Below are 13,233 nucleotides of genomic sequence, written 5' to 3' on the forward strand. Positions count from 1 at the left end.
AAAAAAATTTTTTTTAAATTTTTTAAGTCCCCTCGCGGCGTGTTGCTTTCGCACCTCGATCGTTACCTCCGGCGTCACCCAAGCAAAAGTTTTCCAAGTTCCCTTGTGGCGTGTTGCTTTCGCGCCGCGGTCATTACCTCCGGCGCCGCCCGAGCAAAAATTTTCTAAGTTCTCTCGTGGCGTGTGGCTTTCGCTGGGACGAATCGGTACAGCGTCCAAGTTCTGTCGGATTAAACTATAACATTTTTTTACAGCGAGAGCTATAATTTAGCAACCCATGTGCGAATGTCGGACTTCTGCCAGAGTTGTCAGCATGGTCCAGAAGTGACACAATATTGGCTGCCAAGACTTGATGGGTGGTACTGCCCCAGTACGGATAAACCATTAGATCAGTATTGTGCTAGTCTCGGTGACCAGTACCCCCATCCAACATTCTGTTCCGAGGCGAGTCTCGTCTCAGTACTGCGACCGTGTATAAGGCCAGAAATTATATTTACGGCCGAGAATCGGCTCAGTACTGGGCATGTATTGAGTCAACTTAGAAAATTTTTGCTCGGCGCCGGAGGTAACAATTGCGCGAAAGCAACACGCCGCGACGTGACTTAGCTTTTTGCTCGAGCGGCGCCGAAGGTAACAACCGCGCGAAAGCAACATGCCGTGAGAGGACTTTTCGCTAGAGCCCACGCCGGAGGTAACGACCGCGTTCGTGCCTCTCGGTTACAAGTACCCCAAATTATGGTATCATTTGTCTCGCTTTGCGTCAACGTGGCGTATCGTCGACCCCTGAGACCGGCTGCCGGATATCTCGTAATCGAATTCGCGTCGTCGTCGCTCTCAGCGGTTAAGTGTCGATGGCCTCGATATTTCGCCTAAGAACTGGCTACGAAAATTAAAAATGATAAGGTACAGTCAAATTTTGTATATCAAAACCCTCCTTACTATCTGAAAAGCACGTAGCACTGCAGCCAGAAGTCGCTCCCGGGGAGGGAAGCGTGGACGGGCAGTCAAACGCGTTTATTTTTAATCAAAATAACATCTTTTAGTGCAGTTTTGATATTTTGTGAAGTTGTAGTTTTTAACTGTAGAAATTAAGGAAAATTATTGCCAGAAGTCTAAGCCGGAGCTAAAACGTTGCCAGAAGTCGGTAAACTTGTAAAAAAATTGTTTAAATTTTAATGACAAGGTGCAGTTCTGGCAATTTTGTTTTTATATTATTTAAGGCTTAAAAAAATTGGATATTAATAGCCAGAAGTCAAAACAATGGCTAAGTATGTGAAAAATGATAATATCGTAAGAATAAAGTCGATAAAACGGAAAACGATTCTTTAAAATTTAAATAATAAGGTGCAGTTCTGGCAATTTGTTTCTTTTATTATTTATACTGTTAGTGAACTATATATGCAATTGCAGAAGGCTACACTGAAAAAAAATTGCTAGATTCAAGAAAATTAAATTTGAATAAAAAAAACCATTGTTTTGATTATTTGCAAGAAAATTATTTCCATAATTTGAAACATTTGTATTTTTAGAAAGAAAAAAAACATTTATTAACGTAAAAAAATTATTTCTTTAAAGTAAGTAAATGTTATTTATTAAACAAAAAGTATATACTTCAATTGAATAACTAATATTTTAAACTATAAAACGCATTACAAAATAAAAGAAATTTTGTTTTTCAAATAAATATGCAAATTTTTAAAATAATTAAATTTTTTTTTTAATAAATCAAAAGGTTTGATTTCTACAGTAGTAATATGTATGTATATGTAAGTGTTTATTGCGTTTCCCCGCAGGGCTTACAAGGCGTTTTTTACTGAGGAACGAACCCAAACCTCTTACATAATTTTTTTTCCCCTCCTGATCATTTACGACCTCACAACACTTTTACTCTCCTCCTCGCATTCCCTTTCTCCCCTCTTCCTCTTCTTCTTCTTCCGCTTCCTCTGCGAATCGTCTTTCCGCCTTCCTTCTTCCCGTCCTGCTCCTCCCTATTCGGTCCATTTTCTGTACCTCCCCTCCTTCTCTTCGTCGGAATCCATGAGCAGCTTCTCCTCCATCCCTTTTAAAATTTCTTCCTCCTCTGATCTTCCTACTTTCCTACGCACATCTCTCTTCCTTTCTACTCTCTCCTCTCTCTCTATCTCTCCTTTCCACCGACTTATCTTCGTGGATCTTTACCCCAACCCTGTTACCCACCTTTTTCTTCGCCTCCAACACCCACCACTTCTCCTCCTCGTCTCCCAGTTTGACCAAGATCGTCAACCACGCACTCTCTGCCCCAGAACTACTACATCCCTTATCGTCACCTTCACCTTCAGTCCTTCTGTGAAGAGCTCCTTCACCTTGTCCCAGTTTGATTTCTTCCCTCCCCACCTCTCCTTCTCAACCCTTATTATGACGTTCTTCCTTCTTAGTTCCTCCTCGCTCCCTTCGTCCACCCCCGCCCACCATTTCTTCTCTCCCTCTTCACTCTTCTCGCTGTTCGCCCTCTTCCTTTTGCCTCCACCTTGCTCCAATCTCTCAACTTTTCTCTCCAATCTCCTTAATTTCTCCTCCATTTCCTCCATTCTCTCGTCCTTCTTTCTATCGTCCTCCTTCTTCTCCTTCACCAACTTTCTTACCTTCTCCTCCACCATCCTTTCCACCGCCTCTGCTATTACTCTCCCCTCTCGCTCTATCCTGGATCTGGAAGCATGAGTCTATTACTTACTTCTCCCTTCCTCTATCCTCCTCTCTCTCCCCTCTCCTTCTCTCCTCCCCTCTCTCCTCTTTCCTCCTTGCTTCTTCCTTCTTCCAGCTCTTCCACCTCTCTTTTCTTTCTCCTTCTTTCCTCCTCTAGCTCTATCATCCATTCCTCCCCTCCCCCTTCTTCATCCAATACCCATCCCACCGATTCCTGCCAGCTACCGTTTCTTGATTTCCAACTCCTACATTCTTCCCATATATGCTCCCATGATTCCTCCCCATACTCACACACTCTACATTTCTTCTTCTCCTCCCCTTCCCAATATCTGTTCTCTTTCACCTCATTCCCTAATCTAAACCTCGCTACCCTTCTCCATCTACTCTCTCCTCATTCCTTCTTCAAATATCCCGGAATACCCCCTCCTTTTATCCACTTATACTATTTATTATACTTTGACTTCTCAATCTTCTCCCATCTCTCTCTCCTCTGCCTCTCCTTATCTCCCCCAACCAGCTTACCAAACCAATCATCTCCGTCTTCTCTCAACCTTTCCAATTCTTCTAACTTCACTCCTCTTTCTTCGAAAAACTTCCCTCTCTCTCTTTCCCAACTCGAGCCTGCTTTCCTTTCCCTCTCCCTTCCTTTCATCTCTTCCCAACACCGCCTCGCCAATTTGCTTTCTCTACCCTCCTCTAACTTTTTCTCAAATCTCCATGCTCTCATCCCCGCTCTCCCTCTTATCTTCTCCCTTTGCAACTCTTCCCTAACAAGGTACCACGGTGTTCTCCCGTCCACTCCTAAGACCCATCTAATATACTTTTCTTCCATCCTTTCCATCCCTTCTCTTTCTCTCCATCCCCATATTTCTGCTCCATATCCCATCACCGTCCACACCAGCCTATCAAACAACCACAATCTTTTTCCCCAGTCTTTCCCAAACCGTCTATTCCCTATCCCCCATACCTTTTCCATCACCGCCGCCGCTTTTCTAATCCTTTCCTTTACCTGCGCTTCCTGTCCTCCGTTCTTTTGGAACACATATCCCAGGTATCTAAATTCCTTTACCTCTCTTAATTCCTTCCCTTCCCATCTCCATCTTTTTTTACTTTTCCTCCCTCCTCCCTTCCTAAACCTCATTATTTTTGTTTGCTCCACATTCAACTCCAGTCTCTTCTTCCGTAAGTACTCCTCTAATCTTTCCAACATACTCCTTATTTGCTCCTCGTCCTCTGCGATTAGTACTACATCGTCAGCATATGCCAGCGTATATACCCTCTTACCTCCTAACATTATTCCTCCCCATTTTACCCTGCCCATTTCCTTCTCCATATCCGCTTACTAGCTTGTTACTACACGTTAAACAATAACGGGCTTAGCGGGCACCCCTGTCTCATCCCCTTCCCCGTCCAGAATACCTCTCCTATATCGTTTCCTACCCTTACTCTACTTCTCGTCTCCCTCAGCAACTCCTCCGTCCTTCTCACTAGCCCTTCCCTTATTCCCCTTTCCCTCATTGCTTTTACTAGCACCCCTCTGTCTACCGAGTCAAATGCCGCTTTCAGATCTACGAAACATGCTATTAACTTTCCCCCTTTTTTCTCCAGCCTCCTATTCACCAAGTAGTTTAAAACATAGATATTATCCACCGTTCCCATTCCCCTTCTGAAGCCCGTCTGATTATGTGGTATAATTCCCTTCTCCTCAAGCTCCTCTCTCAACCTTTCCGCAATAATGGCCGTGTACACCTTGTATAGCGACGACATTATTGTCACCCCTCTGTACTCCTCCACCTTTTTTCCTTCCCCTTTCTTTACGATTGGGACGATTAATCCCTCTCTCCAATTCTCCGGCCAACCTCCCCCCTTCCATACTCTGTTTATATATCTCCATGCCCAAGTCTCCAACTCCTTCCCCCCATATTTCCACACCTCACCTGGTATCCCATCCCTTCCCATTGCTTTTCCATCCTTTAGTTTCCTTATTGTCCCCCTCATTTCTTCTATGCTTATCTCCTTTTCCTCCTCTCCTTCCTTTTCTTTCCTCCTCCCGTCTTCTCCCATCCTCACTCTCCCCTCTACTCCACCTAACAGCTGCATAAAGTACTCCTTCCATTCTTCCTCCTCAATCCCTTCCTGGATTCCTCTCCTCTTTCTTCTCTTTCTATTTACTATCTCCCATACCTCCGACTTTCTCCTTGCTTCCATCGCCCTTCTCTCCCATCTCAGATTCTCCTCCTCCTTCTTCCTCTTACACAGCTCCTTAAACTCCTTCCTCTTTTTTCTGTATGTGTTGCCCTCTTCCCTGCCTTTCCTCCATTCCCTCAGTTTTCTTCTCGCTTCCCTCTTTGTTTCTCTGCATTCTTCGTCCCACTACCCCACCTTCTTATTCCTGCTTCCCTTCACCTCCTTTTCTACCCCTATTATTGCCTCTACTATTCTCGTTTCCATATCGTCCCATTCCTTATTTATCTCTTCCTCTTTCTCTTCTACTTCCCCTATTCTTTCTTTGAACATTTTTACTCTTTCCTTATTCCACACTCCCCTGCTTCTTTTCTTCCACTTTCCCCCTCTGTCCTCCTCCATGCTCCCCAATACCGCCATTTCCAAGGGATGATGGTCTGAGTCCACTCTATCCCCCACCGTCATGCTCTCGATTTTCTCCCTTTTCTCTCCATCCCCTATCACATAGTCTATCACTGTCTCCCCTCTTCCTTCCGTAAATGTAAATTCCCCCTCCTCATCCCCTCTCACATTCCCATTGAATATCTCCCACCCTCTCTCCTCTACACATTTCACCAGCAACCTCTCCTCTCTATCCATCTTTTTATCTTTTTATTTTCTTCCTCCTTCCCTCAGCCCTCTCCCCTCCTCCTCTTATACTCTCCCTCCTTCCTGCCCCGTCCTTGCATTGAAATCTCCTCCAATTATCGTAAATCTTCCTTCCTCTTTCTCTTCCATAAAATGCCCTAGTTCCTGTAAGGTCTCCTCCATTCTCTCCTTCTTTGCATACACCCCTATAATCTTTCAGTTCTTGTCACCTATCCTAACCTTTCCTACTATCATTCCCTCCTTGTCAATTTCCATTTCCGTTCCCTTCTCTTTTAACCCCTTTCTTATTCCCATTATCATCCCTTCTTTCCCGCCATTTGCACTCCCCATTCATATCCTGTTGGCATCCTCCCCCTTATTCTTTCCCAGCCCTTTTCTCCTATCCAGGTCTCTATCAAGACTATCACATCTTCTTTCTTTAGCCCCTCCCAAAACTCCATATCTTTGTTTTCCAAACCAGCTACGTTCCAGAATACTATCCTCCACACTGACCTCCTTCTTCTTTCCACCTCTCTTCTGACCACCTTGCTTTTCTCTGCTATCATTCCTTTCTCCTCTTCCCTTATTATTCCCCCATCTCCATTCCTTCTTCTCTCTCTCCTGCCTTGCCTCCCTCCTCTTCCTTCTCTCCTCCGCTCTCCTTTCTAACCTTTCCCCTTTCATCCTTTAGCACCTCCTCTTCCATATCCCATCTCCACCATATATTTTCCAACCTTATTCTGCCTGCTTTTATCCACGCCCTCCTTCCCTCTCTTTCCTCTCTTCTCGCTATCTCTCTCAGTTTCCAATTCACCCTTCTTTCTTCCCACGACAGGTCCTCCGTTATTCTCTCTTTTCTGCCCACCAGTCTCCTTTTTTTTCCATCACCTCTCATTTTTGCTCTTCATTCTCTAACTTCAGCAACACCATTTCCCTTCCTTTATCCATATCCCCCCCCTATTTTCTTTACTTCTAATACTTTTACTTTGGCTCCTATTCCCTCCAATAGCTTTTCCACCTCTTGTCTTCTCCCTCCTTCTTTTACTTCTAATCCCCTTATCACTACATTCTTTCTTCTCTCTTCCTTCTCCTTCCTTATCAGCCTTCTCTCCAACTCTCTCATTCTCCCCACCATCTCCTCCTCTCCTTTTCCTACCTCCCCCTTTCTCTCCTCCTTTCTCTCACTTGCTTTCTCCTCCAACCTTTTTAACCTCTCCTCTATCTTCTCCTCTAGTTTTCTTACTCTTTCCTCTATCTCTTCCTTTTGTTTCTTCCACATCTCTTCTCTTCTCTTCAATTCCTCCTTTAGTCCCCTAATTTCGTCTTTTATACCCTTCCTTATCTCCTCTTTATCTTTTTTCCTTTCCTCCTCTTGCACCTCCATTTTCCTTAAGATTTCCTTCAGCAGCTCCTCTGTCTCCATGCTTTCCTTCCTCTCCTCACCTCTTTTAATCTTCGTTGGTGGTGACCTATTCACTCTCCTTGTTTCGTTAAATCTATCCAACAGTTCTTTTTCTGCTCTAGCCGTCGCTTCTTCCTCTATCTCTTTCCTTTTCCTTTTCTGTATAAGATCCAGGACAGACCCTAAGCTATCCGTTCTTTCTCTCTGCCTTGCAAGCCCCTCCGCCTTTGTTGGCCTGCCTCTCGCTTTTTTCTCCCCTTCGCCTTCTCTCTTTTTCCCTTTATTTCCCTGCTGTTCCTTTTTTATTCCTATTTCCTCCCCTGACTTCATTTGCCGCTCTTACCTCTGCCTATCCCTCTTACTCTTTATTCTATCTAATTCACTTCTCCCTATGTCCTATACTCTATGCCCTGCCTCGCTTGTCCTACCTTGTCTCTAATCTCTCGTTGAGTCGTCCCTCTACTCCCACCAACGTTCCTGCCTCACCGCGCGCTGAGCACGCGGCACTGGTCGCCTACCGCGACACCCCTCTACTCCCGCTATCGTTCGTGCCCAATCCGCCTATGTGACTCTCCACTTTTCTACCCTTTTCTCCTTTCTACCCGCTACTCCACCACTCACCCTTTCTCCTCCTTGCTCTCTTACCTCCACACCTCCTCGCTCCGTCCCTCTCTCCCTCCTTTGCCTCCTTCAACTCTCACTTTTCTATCCTTTCCTAACGCACACTCTCACACCTGTCACCTCTTATGTTCCGGAAACGGAAGTCCCAGTAGTAATAAAAAAATATATTTTTAAACCAAAAAACTGCTATTTTGAACAAAAAAAAGTATTACTAAAATTAAAAAAGTAATTTTTTGTTTTAAATAAATTGTTAGTTGAATTAAATAAGCAATACATTTTATAAACCTTCAATAACAAAATATGTTTTCAAATAAAAACTCATTTTTCAAAAAAAGAAAATGTTTGAACCAATTTGAACAAATAATTTTTAAAAGCACTACATAAAAAATAAGAATTTTAACCTAAAAAAGAATTATACAGATTTATAATTAAAAATTGAATAATATATGTGCAATGGGTGAGCATGCCCTGACTGGCGATCCTAAAGCCCGGTGTCCACGATGCAAGAACTATGTCCAAGTTTCGGTTTAAGCCAATGAAACTGCTACTTTTCTGTAAGAGCTGCTAGTTGATTGGCTTAAACTGAAACTGGGACACAGTTCTTGCATCGTGGACACCGGGCTTAAGAACGCTGGACTCTGGAGAAACCCTGCTGAACGGCCCTAGTTATAGGAATCGATGTTGAATTTTAATTACGCGAAAATAATATACTAGCGATGCGCCGCTTAGCGGGCGCGAGCCAAACTCTCTCGCCGCGCAAAGAAATATTTATTTAAGTCAAAATATTTAATTTCAATGTAATGTATTTATTTCATCGAAAAATATTTTTTTATCAGTGTATCTCTTCTACTTTCGATACTTATAGATTCTAGTTCAGTTCTCTTTCTGACGTCGCGCACAGTTGACCACGTGTAATCGTTGTAATCATAATCGATATAGTAATCTGAATGAAATCGCGTTATACAGAAAACAAACTCTGATTTATCACCCGCTAACAGTTACTAAATCATAATATTTTTATTTCTTTTATTGAAGAAAATATATTTTTATATTTTTTATTATTACAGAGTTTTATATATATATATATATATATATATATATATAATTATTTGTCTACATTAAAAATATATTTATTTTATATGCAAGTAATTAATTTACTTATTGAAAAAATAATTTAATATATTCAGATGTCATTATTTTATTTGAAATAACTTATTCTTTCCATTAAGGGAATCCTAAAGCCGTCTGTAATACCGGCTTTTTTTCTTAGCACTAATTTTTTAATTGGCTTTATAGAAATGCAAAATTCTTGTTTAGAATTAAAGTACGCATCAAAATCTAGGTCATGGTGTCGAATTTATATCGAAAACGAGAAAAAATTAATATTTTTGTTAATTTTTGGTATACGTGACGACAATATTTGCTTTGTTCAAAAATTCCACAATAAATATCCACAAAATTAGACCGGCATGACCTAGGGACAACATTTAAGAACAATATCGTGCAATTAGATCTAAGATTGAGAAAGCCTAGAAAAAATGATTAGTTTAAATAAACTTTTATATGTGCAAAAGCACATTCAGGTTGACATTGCGTGTAGCGAGAGATGGCGCAGCAATCGAAACAAGGACAGATGCCTCTCGTTAGATAAGGACAGATATAGATATATGACATAGAAAACAGGATTAGAAATGTTGACATTACCGACGTCGAGAAAGTTCAGCCTTCACTTTAGGATCCCCTTAAGCTTTGATTTATTTATTGTAATATAATTGCATGTTTAGTAAACCAAAGTATGTATTTTTTCTAATAAAGAAATTTAGTTCGTAAATTAAATAAAATATTTATTTAATAGTATAATAAATTTTATTTTGCCAGTGAATAGAATAACAATTAAAAGAATTTAAATCGACCGTAACTGGCAATATATAATGTCTTTACCGATATGAACATTGAAAAACTGTGAGCCAACTTGGTTTGTCGGATTCACACAGCACTTTTTTCAGGTATCTGAAAAACCCTAGGCAAGGACCGGTTGGCCCCGCTATGGGCCAACATGACTCTCTTAAGGTAGCCAAATGCCTCGTCATCTAATTAGTGACGCGCATGAATGGATTAACGAGATTCCCGCACTGTCCCTATCTACTATCTAGCGAAACCACTGCCAAGGGAACGGGCTTGGAAAAATTAGCGGGGAAAGAAGACCCTGTTGAGCTTGACTCTAGTCTGGTACAGAATAATAAATTTTATTTCGCCAGTGAATAGAATAACAATTAATCATCAGATATCTGAAAAAAGTGCTGTGTGAATCCGACAAACCAAGTTGGCTCACAGTTTTTCAATGTTCATATTGGTAAGGACGTTATATATTGCCAGTTACGGTCGATTTAAATTCCTATAATTGATATTTATTTAATTTATATTAATATTTAAAAAGACAATTTTTTTATGTTAGAAAATAAATTGCTGTTTTTAAAAAAATATTATTTAAATTAAAAATTTTATTTCAAAAAAATTAGTTACTAAAATCATAATACTTTTATTTCTTTTATTGAAGAAAATATATTCTTAATTTTTATTATTACAGATTTTTATAATTATTTGTCTGCATTAAAAATATGTTTATTTCACGTGCAAGTAATTTATTTACTTATTTGAAAAAAATAATTAAATATATTTTGATGTCATTATTTTATTTGAAATAACTTATTTTTTCCATTAAGCTTTTATTTATTTATTTTAATATAATTGCATGTTTAATAAAGCAAAATATCTAATTTTTTTAAATTAAAAAATTTAGTTTGTAAATTTAATAAAATATTTATTTAACTTTGTATATATATATATACTAAAAAAAATTAAATAAATTTATTAAATAAATTTTTTTCAGTGTAAGTGAGAGAAATGCATAAAAAAAACCATAATCATGCTGAGTAAGCGCTGAACTGTTAAAACCGTTTTCAAATTCCATAGCAGCTCGTCAGCGATGGTCTAAAAGCCATGGGATAAGATCAGCGATTATGTCGTATGATTATAAAATATGTGGCCTTAAAAAAGCTCAAGACATCACATCCCAGATAGCCAAACCTGAGCAGCAGATTCCAAGCAGAGTCTGCATTAAATTTTTGGTATCAGAAAGGCAACAAATTGCACGCGGAAACTGCTCTATCAGATGATGTTGTCAAACTGTAGCCAGAAATGCGACAGAGCCTGCTGACACAAGCAATGTGAGCAGATTGGCAGCAGAAACCGCGCAGAGCCTGCACACATACTTGGCAGCAGATTGACAACAAAGATCGAGCAGAGCCTGCGTGTATGACTTGAGAACAGATTGGCAGCAAAAACCGAACAGATCCTTCCCGTGATAGTTTGCAACGACGCTACTAAGCGGCGCATAATATAAGCAGGCCTCCTGCGAAGCAAAATCATAACATCCACGAAACATATCTTTGTCAGCAATACAACGCAAGGCTCAACCAAAATTGCTGCAATAATATACATATAATAGATATGCAAAATAATATTTTCCAAAGTAAGATGTGAAGTAAATTGTGTGTAATGTATATTTTTCAAATATTAAAAAAATCTTTCAAACGTGAAACAATTATGGGTTAAACATATTTTATTTTTTGAAGCAATATTTCTGATAGAAAGATTTTACAAATATTATTGTATATATTTACTTGCAATCTTTTAAAAATATTTTCAAAAATATTTTCCTGACATAATCTGGCGGACATGAAACATTTAAAAAATATTTTTGTGAATTATTTTAATATCTTCCTAAAAAATATTTAAAAAATCTTTAAAAAATATTTTGTGTTGTATGGGAAATGACGAAAAAAAGTTTTAACAGTTTTTTTCACAAATTATTACTGGTAATTTCACTTTTTACGAAAATCTATATATACAATATGGCCATATAATATTTAAGATTATATTTTCCATTTCTTATATGATCATATATAATCATATTTCTACTAATATAAACTAATATGAATAAATAAGAGATTTTTTTCCCCAGGATATATGTTTTTATATATAATCTTATATATAATAATATATGACCATATAAACTAATCTGACCAAAATTCATATATGATGAAATAGCTTATTCTTATATGAGACATATAACACACTATAAGAGATATTTTTTATATGTTCTTATATAATCTTATATAATCATAATATGATCATATAAAATCTTATCCAGCTAAAATTCATATATATAAGCATATATAAGACTGCTTCTTATATGAACATAATAAGACATTATAAGGGTTTTTTTTCCAGAGAGCTTACAATGTACTAAATAACTTATATTTCTATGATTGTCTTTTGTATTTAGACATAAAGCGAATTGATGAACAAAAATGTTTTTATAATAAATAACTAACATTTTTTTGTTTATAAAGAAATACTTTGTCTTCTGCAAATTATATCTTTACCATAATTTATTTTTATATATTATAATAATTTCAAAAATATTTAATTGAATATCTTTAATTTTTTGTGTATAAATATAAATTTATGTTTAAATATTTAAATATTATATTAGACAAATATATCATCGAACATTAATCTATTATAGTTTTAAACATGGCCAGATATATCGTCAAACTTGAACAGTTTTTGATCAAACACAACCTTTTAGTTCGACTTATATCTGGACAGATATAGTCAGATGTAATGTATCTTGGATCGTATTCGAGTATAAATATGGTTATATCTAAACAGATACAGTCAGATCTGGACTGTTTCAATGAAGATCAATCACAGATCTGGTTCGATCTGAGCAGATATAATCCGATCTGAATCGTCAAAAACCAGATTACACTCCATATATAGTTATATATGACCAGATCTGCGCAGACATGAGAAGTCATATCTGAGCATATTTGACCAAATACAATTTGATCCGCCGATATATAATTTGAACTGGTCAGATCTAATCCTTTTTTCTCGGGTCAACGGGCAATGCCGGACAGCTTAAGCTATATAGTATAATATATGCATAGTACACTATAAGCGGAAATGAAAACTAGAATAGAGATAAGAGTAAATGAGTTGGTTAAACTTCAAAAAACAATCCTTGTCATACTAAGAGAAATTTTTCATATATATCGATCCGAGATATTTTATATATATATAGATACTAATATATATATTCTTATATAGATATTTTAAAATATAAAATTCCCCATAAACATTCGTTTTTCGATAATTAAGCTTACCTTAACACTCTTTTGTATTTTATCTTTAAATATATTTTTTAAGCTAACGTGTGTTCGTATAAAAAAATGTTAAGTAACGTAAGTTGTCCTTTCAATAAAATTTTTAGAAATCTATCCAAGTTTTATACGAATAATAACATATTCGTGAATAATCTTCACAAATATTTCAGATCTTCTAAAATTAAAGTTAAGTAAATTAAAAATCCCTTTGAATAAAAAAGTTAATTCTACCGTTCTCTCGTTTAGTATATAATTCTTTAATAAAAAGTTGATAAATTCTACGTTTGTAACAATGTCTATATTCGCTATTTACAAACTTAAAGTTAATATCAAAATATTCTTTCTATGATACACTTATCAAAATATTATACATCACATACTTTTTAAGAAGCGATTTACATGTTTATCGCAGCCCACGTATATTCCACGAAGATGCAGAGTAGCGCCTAGTATATGAGATAATATAAAACTGCAAAGAATTAC

General features: G+C 37.7%; 2 protein-coding genes across 3 annotated transcripts in view; both read right to left on the bottom strand.

Moving 5' to 3' along the window:
• LOC143904760 (lipase 3-like) overlaps positions 1-13,233 on the bottom strand; it is a 68,997-nt gene extending 55,764 nt beyond the window's left edge. For both annotated transcript variants that reach the window (XM_077419667.1, XM_077419666.1), the window contains exon 1: positions 13,131-13,233. The gene's annotated coding sequence lies outside the window, so the exon portion shown is untranslated. The remainder of the gene's footprint in view (positions 1-13,130) is intronic.
• Positions 1,762-8,557, bottom strand: LOC143904762 (uncharacterized). The gene is made up of 2 exons (XM_077419668.1): positions 7,541-8,557; positions 1,762-2,685 (listed from the first exon to the last, which is right to left on the bottom strand). Exon 2 carries the CDS (start codon positions 2,634-2,636, stop codon positions 2,259-2,261), a length of 378 nt encoding a protein of 125 aa, XP_077275794.1. The 5' UTR covers positions 2,637-2,685; positions 7,541-8,557; the 3' UTR covers positions 1,762-2,258.

This window comes from Temnothorax americanus, unplaced genomic scaffold (genome assembly GCF_048541705.1).
Source record: "Temnothorax americanus isolate GAGA-0224 unplaced genomic scaffold, ASM4854170v1 Scaffold57, whole genome shotgun sequence".
In the NCBI taxonomy this organism is placed as follows: domain Eukaryota; kingdom Metazoa; phylum Arthropoda; class Insecta; order Hymenoptera; family Formicidae; genus Temnothorax; species Temnothorax americanus.